Here is a 26,020-nt window from a genome sequence, read left to right as displayed (position 1 = left end):
ATACCACCCATCAGATAAATCAAGGTAACTGGCACACCAAAGGGACTGCAATTAGTTTCCAAAAATGAGAATGCTGTGTTTTTTTTTTTTTAATCTGAAACTCGATTGCTTTCTACAAAATGACAAGTGGATCAACCTCCCTCAGCCAACAAGAAAAATGTTACTGGAAAAAACTGTTCTCCCTAAGAGCAAATTATCTATCAAAGGAGCATCCTGAATTACACTGGTCCACAAGACTTTTAAACTTAATCTAATAAAAAAAATAAGCCATTATTGATTACAGTTCTTCGACATTAGTCTTCCAGTTGTAACTTCTGAAATGAAAGCTTAGCAATTATTAGGTATTTACTACAATCAGTAGAGAAAAATAGTGAAAAAAAGATGAGCATAAAGGCCACCAAAGAAACAACGTACTTTGGAGGAGGGAAACAAAACAAGCAGAAAACCCCAACCCCCCCAAATAACCCCACCCCGAGCCCAACAACAGCAAGGGGAGATGCACTTCATGGCAGCTTTGACTTGAAGCACATGTAACACTGATTGATGGATACTGCAAGCGAAGACACCAGTGGAAAATTAACTCCAACCAAGCACCAAAACTGGGACAGGTTTTTTGTGTTCCTTGCTCCTACTTTAGAAAACTACGCAAGAATGGTCAGAATTTCAGGAAAGGATCGTTCCAGCTACTGTCACAGATCTGGGTCAACAGCAGGGTAACAGGTGACCTGTAACTGATGCCTATAACCTGGTTAGGATAAGCATTTCCTCTTATCTCTTTGTTGTGGTTTATAATGAATGATATTCTGGGCTGACGGGTGCTTATTCTCCCTGATTACCAGAAGGTTCAACACTCACTACACGGCTACGCCGATGGAGTGGCACTTCTGAGTGCAGTTCTCAGAGAGGACATCTGAAGAGAACACAATACACCAAACCCTTTTTCTAAACACAGAATAAATGATTTTGCTTTGGGGTCCTGTTTCTGAGACACTTTTTACAATTTTCGTTTTTACTGACGTGACTCTTCTCTCCAGGTTTACATTAAATGGATAACAGGTTCTTCCTTCACCATCATCACTCTCTTATGAGTCACAAGAGACTTTTTCAGCTCTTACCAACTTTACCATGGGAGAAGAGAGCAGGCTGGACAAATCTGAGGCAGCACATCAGCACACAAATTACCACAGGATGTCTGGTATTAAGGTAACCCAGCCTAGCATGTGCCTTCCCTTAACTTTAATGTTTTTCTGCTTGGCTGTGCAACTAAACCTCGAGGAAGAAGACAGGTGCAAGCAAATGCACATGCTACTTTCGTTTTACAATCTTCCCACTTCCTCCCTTAATAACTGAGGGTTTGGGGTGCTAGAAACAAGAAGCCTTATGACAAATGTGCAATGAGACCCTGAGCTAACAGGTTAGCTGACATGGAACTGTTAACAGTGAATTGGCTTGGAGACAGTGGGGGGGAGGGAAAAATAAAAAGGGGAGACAGAGTGAGAGAGACAGACAGCAACCAATTGAGCTGCAAGAAATCAAGCTAAATCAGTCCCAAGTGCCCATGTTGGAGAGACTTGATCTCATACCTTGCTTGTTATCAAGGCACTCCTGATACGAGTCAGCTCCAGTTCCGTTGCGGTCTACAGACAAAACAAAAAGTTTCATTCATATCAAACATAAATATCAGAAACTTCTCAAATGGCAGCCGTGCTGGAGCAACACGTTACGTGCAAACAGTGCTAGTGCTTTTGGAGGCCAGGCTGGTTCGCTGACAGAACCTGTGACTGGTCACAAACAGGCTACAACAGACTGACACAACCCACTGTGAGAAAATTCTTCTAGTCTGGGCCAGTGCTTTGCTCCCAGCCCTGCCCATCTGTCTCCACACTGCTGAGGGCACAGGGAAGGGGAGAAGAGCCACAGCTGCCCTGAGCAAGTTCCTTAAGCACATGGAAGTTAAATGCAGTGTTGCACTGTTCTCTGTAGGCTCTATGAAGGCGCTGGTTTGAACCAGCGGAACGCAAACTACCGAACAGACTTCTCCGGGTTCTGTGGTCCCGTTTGCTTTTTGGTTGCTACACGGTATTAAAGACAACCGAAAAGACAAGAACATACTTTCCAAACATTACTTTTCCATGGAAGCAATGTTACTGTAGTTACTGTTGGGGTTATCTGACCCAGCAGCAGGAGAGCAGCCGGTCTGTGCCACAAAAATGGGCAGAAGCTGAGGCTCCTGTACTCTGAGTGCTCCACACCAGGAACAAACCAGACAGCTCCCAAACACGGGTGTGGTCATGCAAGTGGCCTCTCACATCCAGCATGGGCATCACCTAACAAAACCCTTCATCTGCACTAGAGGTTTAATTATATCTCCCTGCCTGAGCGTAAAAATGGTTTAACCTGCAGGTTTGCATAATCGGGTTACAGTGTGGCTTGGGCCTCAAAAGCAAACCAAAGAATGTTCCAGCATGGCTTCTGCTCCTGGCTTTACAATTCAGTTCAACCACAAAAACTGTCAGGATGGTCCTTGAGAAAAAGATGTTAAATACATCTGTAAACCCTGGATAAACAAATATCCTTTCAGCAGCTCACATGCACCTTACACACCTTTCTACCTATAAGGAGTAGAGCAGCTGAGCCCACCAGACAGGTGTGTGCACAACCTCAAAAAGTGACATTTTGTAAAGTGACATTTTGTACATCACACATCTAAGAATGCACATGGTGCTAAAATCAGCCCTGTTGTTTAACTACCAAACCATTTGATCAGGTCACCCGTGGCATGTACTCCTACCATACCAACTCCAATGGCACTGGACACAGTTTTATCCATGTGGTGATCACAGCTAATAAAGAAGCCACTCATCTAGGCTGAACTGGGTGGCCAAGGCATCCTGTAACAGCATTTCAGCCTCACCATCGAGAGAACCAGAACAGCAGCAATGTGTTAATTTCTTTGTAAAGATGCTGTTCAGAGCCCGAAGTTTATAAATATTGTTCACAACAGGAAAAACAGACGTCCAGGAGAACCTTCCCACCCAGGCACCTGCAAACAAATGCATTTCTGTCCCTCCAACAAGCCACTGGTCCCTGACTATGAGGGCTTTCTGGCATTGCTCACGTGTGGCAAACACATTCCCACATCAGCTGCCCTTTCATCTTTGCTCAACCATGAGCTGGTGATGGCTTCTTGAAGACTAAGAGATCCAGATCCAAGTTAAAAGGCCTCACATTTAGCAATAGTATTTAATGAACAAAGAAGCAAAAATTGAAGTTGCCCCAGTGTTTGTGTTGTGTAAATCACAGATAATAGATCTCCCTAATCCTAATGAGGCCTTCCTATTAAAATCTTTATTAGCTTTCAGCTCTGCAGATTGCCCAAAGGCTCATCAGTTTCCCTATCTCGCAGTACCAAGATCTGCTTTAACTTTTACAAATAGCTCTAAGATATTTCTCGGCTTATCAGCATTGCCAAGCAGCCTGTCTTATCATTACTATTGCAGATAAAATAAATGAGCTCACGATGATATGAATAATGGCATTTTCTGTAGGCTGGTTTCCCATTACATTTTCAACAGATTGTAGATTTAAACTTAAGCACAAAAGAAAAAAAAAAGGAAGCTGGGGAGAGGTAAAGGGTGGCTATTTTTTCCTTCCCATTTACCTTCAGTGTCTCAGAGCTCAGGCTGCGTTTTTAAGCTCACCTGATGAGAGCTAGTAATTACTTTTGAAAGGGAGCAGAAACACCTCAGCTCTGCTTTCTCTGAAGACCAAAAGCCCAGTTACTTCTGGGATGTTTTTTCAGCTGCATTTGCTGGAGAGAAGCAAGGGCTAAACCGCGCTCAGCCTAATGAAGCCATCTTCATTAGCTTGCTCCCTTCCCCAGCAGCCCAGGAACACCAGTCAGATTGGGAATTGAAATCATGAAAAGCAACAGAACTGCATTTGAATTAAAAGGCTAAGCTACAAAGGTCTCCGACGGCTGCTCCGGGCTGATTAGCACGAGGCGCGTGTGGCACCATTGCGGCACAGAGTGAGTTTTCCGGAGCACGTTCCTGGATAAAGGCAGCGCGGCCGCGGGAGACGGGGAGGCTGCAGGACTGACACGGCTCTGCCTTTCCCTCCCGGCGAGCAGGGAGGTCATGTTCTGGCAACCATTTTCTGCCTGGGCCCCGCAGCAATCACTACAGGGTTAAACGCTTTTCCGCTCCCCAAATTCCTCGCCCTGTCACTGTATCAAGGTTATCTATTATTGGCAGTGACAGGTGAAAATTAATCTCCTAATTATTTCTTGCTGCGTAATCTGCACTGAAGGAGTAACGTAAAAGGATTACAGTACACCCTCTACGGAAGGCTTTGCTAGAGAGCCAATCATCCAGGGAGATAGAGGGGATGTGGGAAAGAGATATTTATGACAGATTTCCAACCATTTTGAAGGCAGACTGTGCTATAACTTTATAACCTACAGCTCTGGAGTGAGGATGTTCTTGCAGGTATCTTAACAGCCTAAATGCTTTTTATTGTTGATTCTTCCAGGAAAAAAACCTCCAAGATTTATACCCATCATGACCCGTCTATGTACAGATGTTTTTTACCCCCCCGAAAAACCTTATGGCAAAAAATGTATCCAGCCTGCTTCCACTCAGTATTAGAAATCTCGTAGCTACCTTCCACAGCAATTTCACTGCAACATTTTTTCCACGAGATCACGAGCTAGACTGAGTACTTTCAAAAATAAAAGTATTTTTTAAAAAAACTTCATTTTGTAAGCAAGCTAGAAATATCTTTGGTAACAACACAAACAGGCACCTTGAAATGCTGGCTTTGTGTAAACTCTAACTCTCCTCCTACCATTCACCAGAAAGTAAGGTTTATTTTTACAGTATTAAAGAACACCCATTTTATTTATCTTTAACCCTTTCCACACAGCCATATAAGGTACAAATGGATGATCTGGAGAACCTATTTTTCTATGTCCATGTCAACAGCACCATCCTAGTTGAAGTTTACAAGAACAAGCAATCACAGGTGGTGTTTCAAATTACATTGGCTACCTTGAACGATGCTGTTGTGCTAACCCATGCCTTGAGATGGTTAATGCAGGGGGTCACCCTGAAACCCTGGCAGGTAAGGGGACAGGGCAGCAAGGAAGATCACAACCCGCAATCAAGTCCTGCCACCAGCATCAGTCACATTTATTTTCCATTTCCTTGATGGCAACCTTTTCTAGACGGTGCAGAAATGCGACCAGTTCCTTTATGCAAACTCTCAGTGCTCAAATCCAACGCCACGTTCCCCCTTGCTGGACAGCCAAGCCCCGACACGAACTCTGACCGCGGTCAGCAGTGACCGGCCACCGCTCGCGTTCCCAGGGCCGGGATGTCCCAGCGGAGCCCGCCCCGGGTGAAGCGGGACAGGTGAGCGCGGCATCCCGAGCGAGGACCCAGGACGGAGGAGCGGGGGCCGTGCCGGGAGCGCAGTGCGCGCCCGCGGCCACGCGGTGGCGCGCGCAGAGAGCACCGCGAGCGCTCCCGCTCCGCGCCGGGGCCGCGCCAGGCGCGCTCCCGAGCCCAGCGCGGCCGCCGTCAGGGGTCACTGCGCCTCCGCGCAGCTGGGACCGCGCACGGGAGGCACCCGCCGGGCTGGAACGCGTTTGCAGCTCCAGGGACAGGAGCCGGACTGAGCCGCCCCAAAGGCCGCTGAAAGCACCGGCGCTCGGGTTTTTAAACGAGCAGCTCAAATTCGGCGAATTCCCCAGCAGTGACAGAGGTGTTAAGGTTGTTCGCCTTCCCCTCTGTTGGTTTTAACACCTCTGGGCCAGGCGCTGTGGCCGCCCGGCTCCCGGAGCCTCCCGGACTGCGAGCATCGACAGTGCTGGAGGGCAGCTGTGTGGAAATGAATGATTTTCCTCTTTTAGGCAACTGCTACTAAAAAACTAAGGCTGTATTTCAGTAATTTTTAACAAGCGCCTGCTTCTCCATCCGAAAGGCAGCTCCTAAGTGATCCTTAGGATATCACAAGGACTATGAAAACACATAATCAGCTACTAAGTTTCACTGAATCCACACATCACCTATATACATTTCTATATATTCCATTCGCACCAGCACGAAGATAAGACAATTCGTGTTTACATCATTGAGGCTAGAGATTTTCTTCTCCTCAGGACCTATTTTCAACAAATAAACAGAAATAATTTAACAAAGCCTAGACGAGAACATAAGCTCTTAATGGTTTACCCTTGGAGTTAAGTAAATGAGGAAATTATTCACTGGCATCTCTCATTTTGTGGACGTTTCAATCCTACTATAGTTACCTGATCTCTTGCATAGTAGTTATGAGAACAAAAGAAATGTGTATAGAGGCAAAGCACCCACCTACTAACATATCAGTGCTACTTCTAACAAGCCTGTTTTCCAGTAATATGTTTTCCTTATGGAAATCTGAAGAATAAATTCCTATCCATAGGCATTTTCCCCAAATGCTCCATCATCAACCTCATTATGCGATACAGAAATTCTCCCAAGGGATATTATGTAATGGCAATCCCTCCTTCCTCCCCCTAAGGAGCATATTTCTCATTACATCTCCTAGTAATTGATCAGTCTAGGAAATAATTTCTGGTAAAACCATATGTTTCTTTACCTACTTTAGAAATTCCATCTTTATTCAGAAGGATAAAAGACTACAAGAGACCCTAGAATTTCCATTTCTGATGCAGGATGCCAATCTTTGCTCAAACATGCTATTAAGCAAGGAGCAACATATTCTTATACCTGCCTGACTTTAGATCTTGCAAACTAATAAAGCCATTAAAATTAACCATTAACAAATAATTTTACTTGACTGAATCTTCTGTAATGGCTAAAGACTGCTTCATATTCCATATTCTGCCACATCCAGACACCACAATCCCTAGATATCATGGGCCATTCAACACAAGGATGCTGGGAGTCAAGGAATAAAAAAAAAAGAAAAAAAAAAAAAAGAAAAAAATATTTAAGGCAGAAAATGACATACACATCTGTGCTTTCCAAAAGTACCATACAGCACAGACTGGGCAGCTGAAGAATGCACCCTTTTCACTGCCCCTTCTGTCAACACATCACCACTCAACATCATACCAGGTTTTAGTTTAAAAAGCAACAACAGCAAACACTAATATTTGTACCCCTTACTGAAAGTTAACACTTCGAATTGCACATCCTTGCAAAAACAGGGCAAAATAAATATCAACTACTGCTAAATATCTGTAGTTTATCACTGGAATTCGAATCATACCGCAGTCCCTTTTTTAACTGTAAAATACCAGAGCTACGTGTGTCACTGGTATTTGATTTAGCCAGCCCAGGCCACAAGGTCCAACAGATGACTGCATGTCCTGATAGAATAACACCAGGATATATTTTGCTCCTTCGTTTGTTTATGAGAACAGACTGCCCCTCTCTGATAAACAAGGCTTAAGGTTTCACTCAGAATAGCCCACCTTCAAAAACAAAAATAAATAAATAAATAAAAAATCACTGTGTACTAGTGAAAACTCAGTATTCAGCTAAATAAAATACTGCCTGCCTTGTCTTATACAATTAATCTCCTCTGGAAAAGAAAATCAGGCAGCCCGAGCTAGTGCCTTTTGGCTTTAGCACATGGCAGTTTAAGGGAACTGCTGTGAGCAAAGAAGAAAATTCTTGAAGAGAGCATTAGGAGTCTGCCACTTGTGGGAAGTTAATGCTGTGTGTATAATTCAAGCAGCTCGCCCTTGTAAGTCTGTATGTGGGGAAAATCGGATTTATACATAAACATAAACCTCTGAAGTAAATTCTGATCAGGGATGACCACAGATTTAACTCTCTAGAAAGAAGAATGGGAAGACTCTATTTTCCTGTAATACCTTGGCAGCCTTTTCCAGTTGAGCGAGGCTTGCTTTCAAGCATTGATAACGAAGTAAATAATTCCAGTTTCTGCAGCACAGGGGAGACCAGTTAAGGACGCTCTCCAAGACCCAAAGCAATCATTCAGAACAGTAACTTACATAACAAGAAATTATCTTTGTTACAAAATTAGGTTAAAAGGACCTCAGATACTGTAATGTTACAAAAAATCAGGACATGCCTTGAGAAGATTAGCTGGCAAGCAGCCTCCTGAGATGAATGCACAACTTCAAGAAGATTTTACAAGCCTAAAAACCAGTTTAAATTCCAGAGAGACGCACAAGCCTCTGCCATTTAAAAAGGTCCTTCTTTCCTTCCCTCTGCCCTCGCCTTATTCCCGAGCTCTTTTTCCAAACCATCTTTAGTTAACCAGTGACCTGGAAATCTTATTTCGCCTCCTCCCTCCCCTTTCCAAATTTGTCGCTTTAAACACACAAGGTTTAATTTCTTAATTGGATTAAATTTTTCTTTCAGGCTGAGCAGAGGGGCCCCGCAGCAGCCGCGGGAGGGGGAGCTGCCCCCGGCAGCCCCGCACCCCGCGATTCCGCCTGGCCCGCACAACCTGCCCGGCTCGGGAGCGGCGGGGGCTTTCTCAGGCCAAAAGACACACGGGAAAAAAAAAAATAAATAAAAAAAATTCACGATGACCATTTTCCGACTCGCCATTCCTTGTGGAGTGAGAGGCGCTGTGTCGGCACCGAAGGGGTTAAACCGCCGGGCACGGATTTTTGAGTTTTGTTACCGTTTTCAACAGCCAGAAATCCCAGACCAACACCGGCCCCATCCGGCAGCCGGCTACAGCGCCAGCCTGCCAGCAACACCCGGCACAGCCAAGTCGCGATATTCCGCTCGAGGGGACCACCGAGACGCCCCCGGAGCCGGGCTGTGGGGCCGCCACGGCCACCCGCGGGCGGGTGGTGGGAGCAGCCGGGTCCGCCGGGCTCACCCGCGATGCCCCGGCTCCCTCCGGCCCCACTCCTGCCCGGGGGAGGCAGACGTTCAATATTTATTATTCTCCGTCCCCGCTCCCGCGAGGGTGGGAAGGGGGATGCGGTCGCACTGGAGGAATGTGCGAAATAAGGTGAAAACAAAAAAGCAGCTCGGGAGCGCATCGCATCCCGGCAGCTCCGCGCCGCTGCGCCTCGTCCTTGTCTTTTATTTTATTTAAACACACCCAGTTTCTCCCGCAAAAAACCCCCAAAACCATAATTCCGCACGGAGAGCTCCTCGTTTCGCCTCCGGGAACGGGCAACGACCGGCTCCTGCCCCTCCGCATCCCGAGCCTCGCATCCCTACCCCTGCTCGGGAGAACGCGGCGCGAACCGCCCCGAAAAGCCACCGGGGCTGGCTGGAAAACCGAACCAACCTCGTCGGCCGCGCCGAAAACGGCACGAGAGGAGAGAAAGAAAAAGAAACACACCGAGCCCGCACGCACGGAGCCACCGCACCGGCGGGAAGCGCGGCCACTTCCTCCTCCCGCCCGACCGCAAAGCCGCCAGCGCTCCCCGGCTGGAAAACGCTTCCCCCGCCGAGGGAACGGGGGGTCTGGGAAAGGGACGAGAAGCCCCCGGGGGTGGGTGCGGGGTCCCGCCCGCCCGGCGCTACTCACCGCGCGGCGCGCAGACCATGGCGAGCCCCGCCGGCCCGCGGGGCCCCCGCGGGACGATCCTCCGGGCGCGGCCGGGCGGGAGCGGGGCCGGAGCCGCTCGGGGCCCCCCCGCAGCGGCACAACGCGGCTCCCGGCCCGGAGCTGCCCCGGGGGTCCCGCCGGCCCCCGCCGCCTCCTCCCGCCGCGCTCCTCCGCCGCTTCCCTCCGCTCCTCCTGGCGCTGCAGACACCGCGGCTCCGCTCTTTTTTTGCTTCCTTTTTCTTTTCCCCCTTGGGTTTTTTGCCTTTTCTCCCCCCGGCCGAACCCGGGGCTCAAAGTTTGCGCCCCCGCGCCCGCTCAGCCCCGCAGCCGCCGCGCAAACGGCGCTACGGGTCCATCACCCGCGGGGGCCAAAAACCACGCGAGGGGGGCGAAAAGCCCACGGACGCACAAAAAAAAAAAAAAAAAAGAAAAAAAAGGCAAAAAAACAGTAAAAAAGAAAAAGCGACCCAGGCGGCGGCTCCGGCCGGCATCCGAGGAGGGGAGCAGGGGAACGCTCAGCCCCGCAGGCAGCGCCGGCACGGCCCCATCCACGGGCTTCCCCCGGCGGCGGCGGCGGGTTTCTTTCTCTCTTTCTTTCTCTCTTTCTTTTCGCGGTTCACGCCTCGGTAGCCATTATTCCCAAGCATGGACGGGGAGGCTCCGCGCCGAGCCCGCTCCGCTCCGCGGCGGCGGTGCCGCTCCCCGGGCGCTCCGCGGCGCGACTGCTCCGCGCGGCCGCGGCCGCCGCGCCCCGCCCCGCCCCGCCCGCGCGCGCGCCCGCGCCCGCCAATCCCGCCGCGAGACGCGGAGCCCGGCGCGGCTCCCGCTCCCCCCGCGCGCCCCCGCCCGCGCCCCCTCGCGCGCGCCCGCGCGCCCGCCGCCCCGCCCCGCCCCGCCGCGGGGGCGCGCGCGCGCGGGACAGCCGCCGTCGGGGCAGCGGGAGCGCGCAGGGGGTGGAGGTGAGAGGAGTGCGAGTGTGAGAGAGAGAGTGTGTGTGTGACTGTGTGTGTGAGAATGCGTGTGAGTGAGTGGGTGTGAGTGTGCGTGTGTGTGTGTGCAGGACTGTCTGGGCCCGTGCCCTGTGCATTGTCCGGGTGTGCACAGGTGTGCACGGCCCAAACCCAGGTGCAGGGGGTGTGTCTGTGCATGGCAGGTGTGCGTGAGCCAGGTGTGCCACCTGTGTGTGTGTGTGTGTGTGGGCATGGTCTCTGTGTGTACTCTGCGTGTGTGCACATCCTCTGTGTGTGTGCACGGTCTCTCTGTGTACTGTGTGCCTGTACACGCTCTCTGTGTGCCCCGGGTGTGTGTGCACAGCCCATGTGTGTGTATGCACAGACTACAGCTTCATGCAGTCTGTGCCTGAGCTCTGTCTGTGAGCACGGTCAGCACATGCACAGCTTGTGCCTGCAGAGTGCATGTGTGTGTGCACAGCATCCGTGTGTGTGCACAGCATCCATGTGTGTGCACAGCATCCATGTGTGTGCACAGCATCTGTGTGTGTGCACAGCATCTGTGTGTGTGCAGAGCCTGTGTGGATGTGTGTGGCCCGTGTGTGTGTATGTGGTCTGTGTGTACATGCACACAGCCGGTGTCTGGGTGCTCACAGTGATGTGTGTGTGGTTTCTGTGAGCACAGTGCACGTGTGCACATGGTCGAAGGGTGGATGAAGCGTGTCAGAGCTCTCTGAAGGCACAGGCGTATGCACGCCTGGTGTGTGCGTGTGTGCGCACGCTTCCTCCCCCACTCCACTGTGTTGATGGGATGAGGTTGGGCTCCTTTCCCTCTATTTTCCATGTTAGTTGCAGCCTTGTGTGTCCCTGAGGTGCATTTGGACCCCCAGGGGATTTGGATACGGGTGGAGGGAGAAAAGCAAAGGAAACGTTTAATCGTGATTAACCTTCCCCACTGCAAAACAGTTGTTAGTAGGTATGTTTAAAATATAATTACTATTGCTGTGATTCATAGGTGCTTTAATAAATGGTTAATCAATGGCCACAGGGCCGACAATCCCGCTGCCTGACATGCCTGGTTAGCGCCTGCCGCAGTAAACGTGATTCATAGGGACGGGGCCAGCCCTGCCCTCCTCTCCCCTGTGGGAGGGGGGTGTTGCACCCACAGAGCCTTCAGCACGGCCTCCTCCCCACTCAGCAGCCCCCAACACCCCGTTCTGCACCCCAACACCCCACTCTGCACCCCAAAACCCTGTTCTGCACCCCAACACCCCACTCTGCACCCCAAAATCCCCCTCTCTGCACGACACCTTGCTCTGCACCCCAGCACCCTGCTCTGCACCCCAAAATCCCCCTCTCTGCATGACACCTTGCTCTGCACCCCAAAATCCCCCTCTCTGCACAACACCCTGCTCTGCACCCCAACACCCCCCTCTGCACCACCGGCCCTCACTCGGCACCTCACTTGGGGTGTCCACACGTGTCCCTGGCACTGCCACTGCCTCTCGGGTGGTGGAATGGAACTACCCCAAGCTTGGTTTTCAGCTGGCCTGGAGAAATTATCTGAAAATCTTCAGGAAGAAAGGCGGTAAACATCTGTATATTATTAGATCCATTAGATGTGTTCATTATTTTATATTGATTGGTATATCACTACACAAAGTTAATATATTATGATTATTAGTATATTGTTAAATCATTAAATACGACAGCAGACGGAATAAATAATTTCCAGGGGATGTCGGCTGACATTTAGAAATTGATGGGTATGTTTTTCCCTTTGCATCCTGGCTGGCTGCAGGACTGCAGCGACGCTCTGGCTGCTCTGACTGATCTCCTTCCCCTGCTTTCCTCTGCAAGTGAAGGCAGTGGGGAGAGCCTGCTCCGCCATGCCCAAGTTTGCATTTTAAAAGATGAAGCTGAATTAATACAAGCTCCAAAGAAACCTGTTGGACGAGGATATTCAAACCACTCGCATCAAATGGGGAGCCACAAGAAGGATCTGCATCTTGGAGGCTATATCTTAGTGTTGCTCAGGAGAAGAACACCCTCTTGCAACACTGACAGGATTTTTGGGTGAAAACTCAAGAATGGAGCTGCCCTCCCACCAGCAGCACTGCCACCTGCCTCCCACAGGTACCCACCCCCCCGGGGAGCACAGGAGCACAAGCATCCCCAGACCCCCAGCCCAGGCTCCAGGTCACCGGGGTTTGTGGATTTATGGCACAGCTCCTCAGGGAACAGCAGATGTTGGAGAGCGTGCACATCTGTATCTTTACAGCAGGGGAGCTGGATGCCAATCAGGGTTAACTCGGGATAAATTTACAAGAGCACACAGCATGACCCAAGGTACCTCTTTATTGGCCTACTACAGGCCTGCTAAATGCATTGGCCGACTACTGCACATTAAAGCCACATGAGCTTATATGTTCAAAATGAATTTTACAGGAAGACACAGGGATAGAAAAAGGAGGAGAGCCTGTGTCACAAATGACATCCAGATGTGAAAACACTGTAAATACAAACATCAAAAGGCTCACCCCTCCACCTTCTGCAAAGACAACACTGGAGAAAGGACTTGCTGCATTTAAACAAATATTCTCGGCAAGGAAGCCAAGGAGCCTGCTGTCCCCAGTGCACAGCAAACCCCCACGGATCTGAGTGGGAATTAGCCATTTGTCAAGGCAAATATGCAGCAAATATTATGCCATCCTCTAGACAGTTCAACCTTGGATCAGGGGCAATGAAACGGGATGGAAGAGAAGGTGTTTTGCTAAGAAAACCAGAATTTTAAATATAATAACTCAAATCTGAAAACTGCACTCCAGAAAGCATGTGATTATTTAGATAAAGTCTCCAGGGCTATGACATACTTCTTACTAGAATCGATATCATTCAGGGACAGCTCTTAAGCCTTGCCAGTTGTATGAAATAACTAAATAAATAGGTGCCTTTTACAGCCTTGGTATTTGCCGCAGTGAAGATATGACTAGAGTGATATCCTAAAAAATCTGGGATGTCTGGTGAACCACTCAGTAACTTTGTTTTAAGATGTGGGAAATGACAGGCCATTCCATTCCTCTGAAAGGGCTCCAAAATCTCCACTCGCCTGGACCTACAGAGGAACTGTCAGCAAGTCACCGCCAGGGAAGTACAAGTGTTCCTGGAGCCAAGGACTCATCCCATCAGTCACCTGTCACACTGTCCCTTCTCGCCTACTTCTGTCTGCAGTCAAACACAGTGGGGGACAAAGCTGGTTTGAAGCAGCACAGAATACACCTAAAGCAGCATCAACGGCAGGGGAAAGCACTTAACACCCTACCAGAAAGGCGGGGATTGGTGGGTAAGTGGTGCACAGGGTGCAATATCAGATGTTTATTTCGTGCTCTCGGTTCAGCTCAGCATGTGCAAACCACGATGACAACATTGGGTGTTACTTGCTTGAACTCTCCTCTCGGAGCAGCATGGCCAGGCATCAGGCTGGGGCAACGTGAAAGCCAAGCTTAGAGAGGGTGTATTCTTGTTTTCTCATCTTTTCAAGATGCTATCTGACCACCAACACCTGACAGGCGGTGTGAGCACACCACAGCAGGGACTCCATACCGAGCTGGCGCTAATCTCCTGAAGGTGCTGGGACGCCAGGGTGTGGGGGCAGCCTGAGATGAGGCTCTCAGAGATGAGATAAGATGAGATGTGGTAGGCTGTGGCTACTGTTTTCACTCAGGTCTGACTCAAGGCTGCAGGATCACAGCCATCCACTCTACCAGTGATATCTGTCCCAAGTGCAGAGCCCTCCCCTGAGACGACTGCATCAGACCAGAGTGGTGCTTGAAGAGAGCACGTACTCGCCTCACCCTGAGCCAGACCATGCTTCTTATTTTGCAGCTAAAAGCTTCAAGCAGTTTGAGACTGACAACAGAAGGAGAAAGCACTTAACTATTGTGTTGCATAAAGATATCACGAGAAAATCAGGATTTTACAGTAGAGAGAGTAGAAAAACACTCAGGAAGAGCTTGGATAAACTCAGGGTGAGATTCAATAACAGACGCCGTCGCCTCCTTCATTGCGTGTCCCCACCTGGGCTTCTGCTGGAGAGGAGCTTTATTGAATCTGTTATTGAACCTGTCCCCAGGCTGGAGCTGTGCTAGGGTACCCTCACAGGGCTTAAAACAGAAATGAAGTGACACAGGAATTTGCAGTGAAACTGTTAAAATATGCTGTGCTCTGATTTGCTTTAAAAGCCTGCATGCACTGGGGGGGGAGCAGGTGGGAGCCAGCGTCGTGTCCAGCTGCCTGCCAGGCACCCGGAGCTGCAGACAGCACTGGAGCAGGACTGCAGCTCCCCATCCATCCATCCATCCATCCATCCATCCATCCATCCATCCATCCATCCATCCATCCATCCATCCCTGTGCCTGCTGCTGACTGCACAGCTCTGCTCCTGGGCCTAACAACTAGGCTGCAAAACTACTCAGCCTTCGGAGGATCACATTACATGCAAAATCTACAGCTCCTCAAGAGCTTAATTTTGACATACAATTTTCGCTCGCTGAGCAGAAAAGGGAGGGGAAGTCTGAAACTGTCTAAACAAAAGAATGTTTTTTTCCACTGCACTTTCAAATGTTCATAAACCGAACAGAATACAGTTAGAGACGGCCCTTCGCCTCAGGGCATCCAAGGCTATGGCTCCAATTAAAGAGAACAAGGATACAGGAGGTGGTACCTCCAGTCTGATTGCTCTCGCCTGGGGCAGCTAAGCCTCATGAATAAACACTGTTGACTCTAACTCTCAACAAAACAATTACTCGTTTGTTTTTGGAATACATTTTCTTAGCCTTTCCACTTGCAATTTTTGCTACTATAAACTAGCCAGGACAAGAATAAATACCTTTGTGATTCTCTAAACATCCTTGTAATTGCAGAGCTTCACTCATGAATGTCTATTTCAACATTAGAAAAGATCCTGAGCGATATGAAGAAATGTTTCTTTGAAGTAACTTTTCAGAATTAGATGCAAAATATTTACAGCTAATTATTACTGCAAGAACTCCTGTACACACTGCCAGGCACAGGAGTGAAAACCTTCCGTGCAAATCCAGTGAACTTTGAAGAATTAAAACACAAGGAGACGGGTGAGACTTGTATGTTTTTGGGCTCCTGCCAGGTGTGGTGCAGCCCCTGGTGCCCCCCATCTCCCCATGGAGCTGTCAGCCCCCCCAGCACCTCCCTCCTGGCAAACCCCACTGCAGTCCATGCCCAGAGGGATGTTCCTGAGAGATGGGGGTACTTCTACAACGTCAAAAGTGCTGGCTCAGCTATCTCCTGGATGCAAATGAAAGGAGTGGCAGGATTTCTATGGCTGGGGAGAGTCTAAACAGAACAGGTAGTGGATGAGTCCAAGCAAAAGTATAACTTTGGTTTGACTTCCTCCCAACCACTGTTAGACTGTCCAGGACAACCTGGAGCTTTCCTGAGGACAGAAGACAGCTCCAGCTCACCCTTACTGGCTCTAGTGTCTCGTAAAGGTGGGTGCAGAAGTAAAGCTGAGGACAGTGGTGGAAGGAAAAGAATAATTTACACAACTTTTTAATGCTTTTTCCCAGAAAACCAACCTACTGCTGCAAAGCTGAGCAGCCAACCCCCAGCCACCATTTCAAACCAGCAAGCCTTAAACTGCAGGACTGCAGACTCTTCGCTCAGCACAAAAGGTTTTGGCCAATAAATACACTTTTTTTTTTTCCTCTTAGAAATGCTTCCAAGCTGGATTATTATCCCCCTTCTCACTGTTAGTGTAAGGATGAGAAAATTCGGGAAGGGAAAGTAACGGAGAGCCCTCTCCCCTGAACGGGCTGTGGATTTGGGAGCGACTGAGCTTATCCTTAACGATATTTGTTCCACGTTCGAAGTCAGGCAAGTGATGTTGCCTGCTCCTACATGTTATTTATATATTGTGTTAAGCAACAACGTGCAAATGAGCTCGAGTACAACACGTCAGACGCGGCAAAGATGTTTCGGCGCGGGTACAACACAGCACAACACAGAGAAGTGACTCTCCGTATGGGGCCCTGCATCCTCCCAGTGTTTATACTTGACTGGATAATTGGGACCACAGCCAGCTCATCCTAAAATATACAGCATGAGCACGGTTAGGCATTGCATCTGTAACATATACAACTTTAGATGTCAAAGCATCTTTGTTTGAAGTCAACAGCAATAAAAACTGCATTTGTACGAGAGCTTAGCATGTGGGGATACATATTGCTAAACCAGGATGTTAACACATGGCCCTCCTCAGTTGGCTGCTGCCAAAAGTATGCCTTTCAAAATTGGGATGAGCATGCCAATAATCTGTAGGATATTTTAAAACTTGGAGAAATCTGCAGCAATCATCCAGCACTGGAGAAAACTGTTTTTGGGAACATTTACCTTTGGCAGAAACTGGCAAAACTCCTACTTGGAAAGATTTGGGTCCTTTGCATATATGGACATGTTATGTGTAAAAAAAAATCCACAGAAGGATTTTTCTGTCCTGTTTCATTTTGCAGAAACTTTGCTTAGTCACTTAGTGACAAATTATTCACTCGTGTAAGTGAAACTTTCAAATGTACACAAACTTTCAAATGAATACAAACCTGTCTTTTAAGGTTGCTGTCTTGATATTATTACATTAAGGCACACAGAAATTACAGCAGAACTGTGTGAAGCTTATGGGATTTCTGTGAATTTCCTTTCTGGATATTAAACTTTAAACAAATATTATGATTGTATTCCAAAGGCTTGAATGGGCTGATGATTTTGAAAGTGCTACTTTGGCATCATTGTACAGCTCCATTCTTTCATGTATGTTTTGTTAAAACACAAAGAAGCTCTATTTATGAAAAGCCAGTCTTAAATCTATAGTTTGTGAAGCCATAATTTGTGGTTGCAATTGTGGTTAATTTAACAAAGCAAGCCTTTTGCTTCACAGTGCACCATACTTACTATTTTTCATAAACTATCTGAGCAAAAAAAACCCCCTTCAACATGTCAGATATATGATGATCCAGCAATGTTGCAATTTTCCAACTCCTATTTTGTGGTATACCATATTATATGCACAGGAATGCTACATCATTTATTCTGGAGCACAGCCCTGTAATTATTGCTGGCAAACTACTAATTACATACCGCCATCAAATCTAACCATTTTCCCAATAAAAACCCTCTACTTTCGTGCGGAATACAGCATATACAGCCACGAGTGAATGCATGTTTTTATTTTAACAGGCATGCCATATGGTATATATTTGTCACCTAAAATATCTGTCCTGACAACGGGACAGGCTTTGTACTGTGCTATGAGGCCATGGGGCAGGAGAGGTCTCAGCTCTGGCTCTGAACCAGCATCCCTCTCCCTTCTGAGGGCCAAACCCCTCAGCTCACATGATTTCTGGCTTGGCCTAATTAAGATTCAGGCCCTGCAACAAAACAGGGGTCTGGATCTTGAGTTCCCCAAACTCCAGGACTGTTGTGTTTGGAATTTTGTCATTGCTTCATCTTTAGAAGCTACAATATGGCTCTACTTGTGAGTCCTCGCCCCGAGAGCAACTGTTGGCACTGCAGAAAAAGCCTGTCAGCTGGCCACAAACCTGCTCCCTGCATCCCAAGGTATCCTAAGAGCCACGGCACATTTCAATTGCAGAACTGCACAGCTTTGAGTTGCTTCTGGGAAAAAAAAAGAGGGATTGTGGGGAAGAGGGAGCATGCAACAAAAATTCCCCGAAGATAATGCCCTACATACACTGACATTTCCAGAAATTGGCCACAGATTCGACAGCTTGGAGCATCCCCACTGTTCCCATGCAGCACAGGAGGAGCATGGCCAGAAAAGCAGCAGAGACATATTGAAAGCTGTAAATGCTTCCACCCAAGGCTGCTGTGTCCAGCACACCTGGGGGCTTTAATGCACACCTGTCCTGTGCCCAGGGCACGTGCCAGGGCACCACAGAAGGAGCAGTGCTGCCATCTCCCAGGGAAAATGCTCACAGCACTGGGCACAGGGCAGATGGGGCTGGTGGCTGTAGGAGACACTCTCCCCAGTAGCATTTACAGCCCTGGAGAGCATCCCTAGGGCTCTGGGCTGTCCTGGCAGCCAAGGGCAGGGGGAGAAGCCCAAACCATCATCAGCTCCTACTGCATCATTTTTCTTCATTCACAGAACCGCCTCCTGGCTTGGGGGGCTATTCTGGCAGGCAGAGGCAAGGGAACAGAGGTACCAATGTTCCCCAACATGACTTCCCCTGGACTCCATCCTCCTGAGCTCTGTGTTTCTGACTTGGCAATCAAAACATCTGCGAGACTCGTTCCCTTTTAAAAGCATGACAAGCAGCGTAGGTATGCGAGACAATTTTCTTAATCTTTCTCAATTTTCTCCTATTTCAAAATTGCAGTTAAAATCGGCTGCAGAGCAAAACCCTCTCTTGCTTGTCTGAAGGTGTGGAGCACTGTAAGGAGCTTGTTGCACACTTTGATGCTAACGTGTGAAATGAAGCAGCCAGGGGCGCTTGGGAAGGATGTCAGAAAAATCCCACTAGAGTACAGTAACCTCAGCACCTCTGTGGCAGCACAGGGCACTGGCTGCCAGCACAAAGCTGCACAGAGCTGCAAAATCTGGCCCAGTTCTGATAAAACATGGACTATTTGCTTAAGTTTCTGGCATTTGCTGCTCAGTATCCCTAGCAGCTTTAACAAGAATAAAGCATGCTTTGCATGCCAAGCAAGTTGGCTGATCTTAGTCACAGCCTTGGTCAAACACAAGGAGTTGCTTGACAAGAAAGAACTGCCACTAAAAGCATTAAAAAATGTTAACAGAACTTGCAGCTTGCAAGTTTAGTGTTGTATCTGAAGCCTGAAGGTCTTTGGGAATCACCCTCAACATTCATCTCAGCAGGAGTTTCCAGGCACCAACACTCCTTTTCCTCTTTATATCCCTGCTCTTATTTATTTCACAACTACAGAAATAGTCTCTTAACAAAAAAAAAAAAGTGACAAGTATAAAGCTCAGCTCATATGGATAACCCTGGTGGAAGAGATTTTCCTCCCTGAGACTACTTTCAGGTTTGCTGCTATCAGCCAAGGATTAGTCAGCTAACATGGCATCTCTGTTGACATACATTTTCTCCCCACAGCTAAGACAGCTTAACTACTTTATATACCAGAATATGCAATGGTTAACCAGATACTTTCAAAAATAAAAGTATCTCCTACTTATTCATTTATGATTCTGCTTTTAGTATTGAACTAGAATCCACAGACAAAGAAATAAGCACACAAACACCCTTGTGCCTCTAAAATATGCTCATATGAAAAGCTTGAATTATGGTTAGATAAATAAATGAAGTTACTTGACCATTCTCTCAAGAGCAGAGAATCCATTCAAAATCTTGCATAAGTTTTCTTCTTCAGCACATACAAGGATTAAACAGAAAGGGAAACTTACAGCTTTAGACACACTTTGTGTTTCAATACCAACTGCAGCCCCAGCTTCTCTGTAAGGATTATCAAGGCTACAGCCCCATGCAGCTGTCAGTCCCTGGGGCTGTAATTCAGCTATCCTGCTCTCACTCTATCCATCACATTTACACAAATCCCCAAGGTGGACTGCCTTCTAAATGTCTTTACCTTGTGCATTATCCTGGGGCTTAACAATCCAATATTGGTGCAGCCAAGGATAATTACTCTCCATTGATGATAAAACACCCTGAATCCTGTCAGGCATGGCAATTTGCATCTTACAGTGCTGAGGATCAATAGATACAACAAAGGAGTGAAACCTGATTAGATCCTGCTGCCTCTCAATGGAAAGGGAAGAGCTGATTGTTTTGCAGGGTTGAAGTCCTGGTTAAAAGGGAAACGGAGGTCTCCCATTACAACACACTCCCCAAACCTGCTGTTTGCCTGGAAACTGCTGCAGGGAGTTTGAGACTAAAGGAGAAAGTAGATGAACAAACAACCAGCTCTTACAGACTCCTGGTAAAGGAGGAGAGGTATTTACTTGTGCCAGTGTGGCTCCTGCACTTTCACTGTAACCCAAGGGAATACAGTGGATGTGAACTGTCTGGAGCTCCAGGAGGTTCTGCTTTTCCCCTGATTTTACAGATTTACAGTATAAAGAGGACAAGTAACTAGTTCACAATCACACACTGCTTCAGTACTGCGCCTGGAAACTGGCTACTGGCTCTCCAAATGGATCTCCTTCTGGAGCATCCTCTGAGAGTGTGGGCCCAGCCAAGAGCTCCTGCCCTGTCGAGGCAACAGGAATGTCATATATATTTAAAGTAAGGGATTGCAGGATTTTCCAACCACAATTAACCAGGTAAGCAGATGCATGAAGGTGGAGGTGGAATAAAGAATTATCCCAACTCATTCGACAGTCTTCTAACATTAATCTAACACTGAATCTGATGGAAGATAAGAAGCGCAGTGGGTGAACTTCAGTTCCCACATTTAATCTAGAGAGACATCACAAGCTTCCGCCTCTTCAAGTCTTTATTTGGAGGCCAGTAACACATTGACAGAAACCCATGGTTTGGCTGACAGCACTGCTGGGCTGCAGGCAGGGAATGCATTCCCGTTTGGACGTGATTCTCCGCCGCTGACACTCCCTGGGCTCAGCTGTGCCCATCTCCCACAGCCCGCCCAGATTAGTGATACCAAAGCTCAGCCCTGGGCTGCACACCAAGAGCTCCCAGACAGGATGTAGCAAACTGTGTTAAATCTGGATTTTTATTTGGTTTCTGGTGGCAGAGCTACATTAAACAGGGACTGCATGTCTCCATGCTCTTGCCCGACTGAAAGAAATGCAGACTTTTCTTCCAGGGAAATTCATCACCAAGGGAAATGCTGAATTTGGGGGATTCCCAACCATGTGAAGGACAACGTTTTAAGGAAGGCCTCAAAACATGCAGAAAATAAAACAACATCAAGAAAAGAGCCTGGGCACATCTTTTCAGAATGCATGCTCTGAGCCTGATGAAGGGCTCAAAGCAAGAGAGGAGGAAAGCAGAGAAGAGAAAAACTCTTCAGAAACCAGCTGGGAATGGTCTGTTCTTATCAAAACACGTTGCTGACACAGACCTGTCACGGAGCCAACATCTGCTCCCAACCTGCAGAGTCAGTGCAAGGCTTGCTGAGTGTCTCCTGCACAGGAACACCAAGAGTTGACTTGGCACGGTGGACATAAATGAGAAGAGCTTCTGAAAGCACCAGTGAGCAGAACGGGAAGGAAACTTTGCTCCTTTGATGAAAACCCTTTTTATTTTGACCTGCAGGCAAACTGGCAGATTTTCTTCTGCAGAAAGGCATCTCTTCCAACACGGGAAATGGAAAAAAAAAAAAAGCCTGATTCTGGACATCTGACACATATGGTAGTGTCTACTGAAGACAGTGGGGGGTTGCACACGTCAAGCCTGGAAAACAGGCTCATTAACATTACAGCATAGGATTATCTGCATCTTATGCTCATAAGGATCTGCTCTTTCATCCTGATGGCTGCATAGTGATGGTTGATTCAGGTGCCCCATATTGATGCCTAAGAGTAAATTTAATATTGGTGAGAAGTACCAAGCCCACGTCTAAAATCCTTTGTCTCCTTCAGTTGTGCAGTGGAGTAGAAACATGCTTTCCCACCCTGATCTCCTATTACCCTGAAATCTATCCCAGCCTTTAAAGGCTTTCAATTCCCTTGCCTTCTTCAATCCCCAGCATTTTTGGGGTCCTGGAGAGGATTTGCAAACAGTCTGAGACACCACCACTGTAGAACAGATGGCAACTATCCCACCTAGGGTGAGACACCAAGCAACATCCGTTGGATTCTCACATGAGCATCCAGCTCCTGGCGCTGCCTGTGCCTCTGCAGCGGCACTTCGGATCCCTCCTGCGCCGTGGGAACCCATCACTCATCGAGAAGAAAGGGATGTTATTGTGGTTTTCCATCTGTCACTACAAACTGAAATGTAACTTTGTATTGGGATCTCCACTCTGCACTCAGGCATGGAAGATTTAGAGCTTGCTGCTCCGTATTTGAAATGGGAAATTGGAGTGGAGCTGCTGAGTCATGAGAACAGGGGCCAGTATCACCAGCCTTTTCTCCCTGGGGAAAACCACTAATCCTCTCTGATGCACCTGGGTGTGATTGATTCCTCAGGATTCCCGCACACTCACACAGTCTTTGACTGTCAGAGGTGCATTGATTTGTTCAGCAGCAGAGAACAGAATGGATATAATGGAGGTGATTTTTAAGGTGATGATTGCTATGGGTGGGCGAAAATAAAACTGTGTTAAATAAGCAGCCATTAGAGCTTAAAACTGATCAGCTCAGCTGCCCTCTGAAAGGAGGAGGATAACACTGCCATGTGCTCTGAACACAGGTGAGCAGGAGCATAATGAATTCACAGGGTGTAATAAACCTGGTGGAAACCAGCTCCAAATAAACTTGTGGTAATAATGCATCCTCTCACACCACAGTGCACTCAAGGACATTGTTCTCATCCAAATGACATTACGTACGGTGGAAAAAAACAGAAGGAGATCATAAATGTAGAGACCTCATAAATGGCCATGACCAAGTCTCAGATAAGAGCATCCTATTGAAGACAATGCTGCTGAACCCTTGAAAACAAATGTACATCAGCAAAACCGCGTGTAAGAGTTTGCCAGGAAAGTTTCTGGTCATGGTTAACTGCTCCACGCAATTGGAAGGGAGAGGAAAAGGGTCAGGATAAAGACCTATTTCCCTATCATTTCATCACATCGCTCTTCATATAAGCACCCCGCTGACCAACCTTCTCCCAGAACTTCTCAGCGATTAGCACCATGCTGTTCCTGACTGTGAATTCGAACAAGAGTAGCACAAAGCTATCAGCAGGGACTTCAGTGATCAGAAACTGCTCAGCCAATTTTCACTATCATTTTTTCTATGTCAAACAAATGCCTATTGTCACCGGGCCTGCTCCTGTGGCATGTTGAGAGCTTCTGCAAATTGCAGAGACCCCTTTCTCTGATTTTAAATCCCTAAAATGTCAGCTCTCACCTTATAGACTAACAGATGAGCAAAGGACAGGGAGCCAGGAGCTGCTGGTGGTAATTCCAGCTATTGATGTGCAGCATAAGTATCCCAGGTACCCTGCCCCTGCCTCAACCTTCCCTGCCTGCACAATAGGGATGGAAAATAACAGTATCTCCCCTGACAAAGGGAATCTAAGTTTTTTAAGATAACTTAGTGCTAATTACTAGTGTTCAGACTGCAGGTCTTGGCACCAAAATTAGAAGTAGCAGAACTATGTGAGCTGATGTTACAGCCCCCAAATACAACAGACCTGCAACAGAGACTTCACCTTGATGAAAAGGGGGTGGGATTTTATTCAGCTGTTTCACAGAAAGGTTTCACTTGAAACAAAAGCTGTGCCACTTCTGACAAGCTTTCTCCTTGAATGGGAACCTAATGTACCTGCAGCCCTGTCCAACCCTGCAGTGCAGCTCTGATCCTGTCCTTATGGGATCACCATGAGCTGGGATGGGAATGCTGCACAGGATGTGATGTGATGTGATATCATTCAGCCATATGACTCTGGTGGAAGTGGAAAGAGAAGGAGCAGACACGCTGTGAAGTGTATAACCCTGATTTAATGTCATTAATGCAATTCGATAATTAGCAGAGGTGTTACAGGCCCTACAGGAAAACAAGGGAAAGAGAAATGCATTTGGGCAAATATAGGATATATTTTAGAGCTTCCTCCAGCCCGCAGATTTCTTTTCAACACCTCATATATTGCATTTTTTCTTAAAACAGCCACTGTAGAGGCCAGGGCATTGTATAACAAGAAGAATGGTCAAACACAATTTTAATGTGTCTAGTAAGGCAGAGTGCAATACTTATATATATCAGAACAAGCAATGTGCCAAAGTGCCTGATGATAAGGAAGAAATGTGTCCTCGATCAAGAAAAACCAGTTTAATGTGCACACTGGGAGCAGAGTATTACACAGATACCTCTTTCTCCTGGCCATGTGAATTTAAGGAACCCCTGCTGGTAACTGAGATTCCTTGCAGACAATCAGACCAGAAGCAAAATGTTATAAATTCTTAAGGTACTGCACGACGTGAGATACATCCTCACACTTTATACAAAACCAGGAAGGGAAAGATAGCATGTAAGCATCTGAACTCCCATACAACAAATGCCATTTCAAGCATCATTTATTATGCTGCCTTTCACAGACTTTTACAATCGTCAATATGGTTGGCAATTTCAGCTGACTCGTAAAGCAGTTTTAAAATTCATCACTGAAAAGAATGTTTATCTCCGTGTTTTCTCCAGTTCGAGAGTAAAATTAGACTCTTAAAACCTGGGGATGGTGTGTCTTTAATTTTGTTTAGAACAGAAAATAACTGCGATATGAAAGGTTTAATGAGGTTAGAAATCTAAAAGGAAATGGAGTGGGAATAGATTATCAAGAGAAATAAAGCCAACCGCTGGAGAGTACACTAATATTAAATATTAGGTTTCTAAACCAAATATATATAATCCATTTAGGGACTTAATGGTGGTTCTCAGAAGCACATTTATCTACAGCTTATGGTTCAACAACCAATATTATAACTCCATTTGTCATTGTTAGGTGAGGGGGATGGATGTCAGGGAGGCGAGGGTCAGCAGACGAGGAGGAGCTCGGAGGAGACGCCGGCACCGCGTCACAGACGGGCCCTCGGAGGGGAGAGCTCACCTGCACATTCCTGGCTCCACTCCGGAGACCTGCCCTGAAAACACCTCCTTACAAAAATGCTCCTCCTTTCATTTTCCTCACCGAGAACAAAGGCAACACATTCAAGCAGGGATTTGTCTTAAATTAGGCTTTATACCCATTTTTCATTTGGAAAGATACTCACACGTGTGCCTAACTAAATGTGGGATTATGCACTTGATTAAAATTAGCGACATGCTTAAACTACTTGATGAATTGGGTCATTAGATACCTAAGTCAATATGAGATAAGGAGCTCTGAAAATCAAGACAAATTGAAAACTCAAAAATGGATTTTGGTTCTTAGCTTTTCACACCTATACTAACGAATTTACAGTATAGGCAAAGATTTAACTAAACCTCTTGATATTAATGCCCAAAATGAAATCCCTGCTTAGGAAACACCTGCTCCCTGTCTGGCTCTGCTGGACACCAGAGCAGTGAGGTGACCAGCTGAGGGACAGCTCTGCCCTTTGCAACTCCACTCATCTTCAAGTAGCTGCACAATAAACCTTCCACTATTAAGAGTAAGAGACTAGGACATGAAATATTTAGGGGAAGAATATGGAAAGATGCACATCTATTTTAGAAAAAGCCAAAAGAGCCCTGTGTGGAGACACCAGCTACCTGGCAATATGAAGGAAGAGCCACTGGATAACCTGCAATTCCTGATTGCTTTAACCCCTCTGTACCGCCACAAGCGCAGGGTGAGGTTTATATGCAGGGGTAATTA

The 26,020-nt window shown here is 47.3% G+C and overlaps 1 protein-coding gene across 20 annotated transcripts in view; it reads right to left on the bottom strand.

Annotated features, from left to right (window-relative positions):
• FBRSL1 (fibrosin like 1) overlaps positions 1-26,020 on the bottom strand; it is a 506,568-nt gene that overhangs the window by 93,177 nt on the left and 387,371 nt on the right. For 14 of the 20 annotated variants that reach the window (XM_051769062.1, XM_051769069.1, XM_051769078.1 and 11 more), the window contains one exon: positions 1,584-1,637. The exons of the other annotated variants lie outside the window; for them this stretch is intronic. In XM_051769062.1, coding sequence (XP_051625022.1) covers positions 1,584-1,637 — 54 coding nt within the window. The remainder of the gene's footprint in view (positions 1-1,583; positions 1,638-26,020) is intronic. 20 annotated transcript variants of the gene reach the window in all.

This window comes from Manacus candei, unplaced genomic scaffold (assembly GCF_025592945.1).
Source record: "Manacus candei isolate 608988 ecotype Guabito, Panama unplaced genomic scaffold, ASM2559294v1 h1tg000103l, whole genome shotgun sequence".
Classification (NCBI taxonomy): domain Eukaryota; kingdom Metazoa; phylum Chordata; class Aves; order Passeriformes; family Pipridae; genus Manacus; species Manacus candei.
The sequence above is the reverse complement of the archived record's forward strand: the minus strand, read 5'-3'. Positions and strand labels throughout refer to the sequence as shown.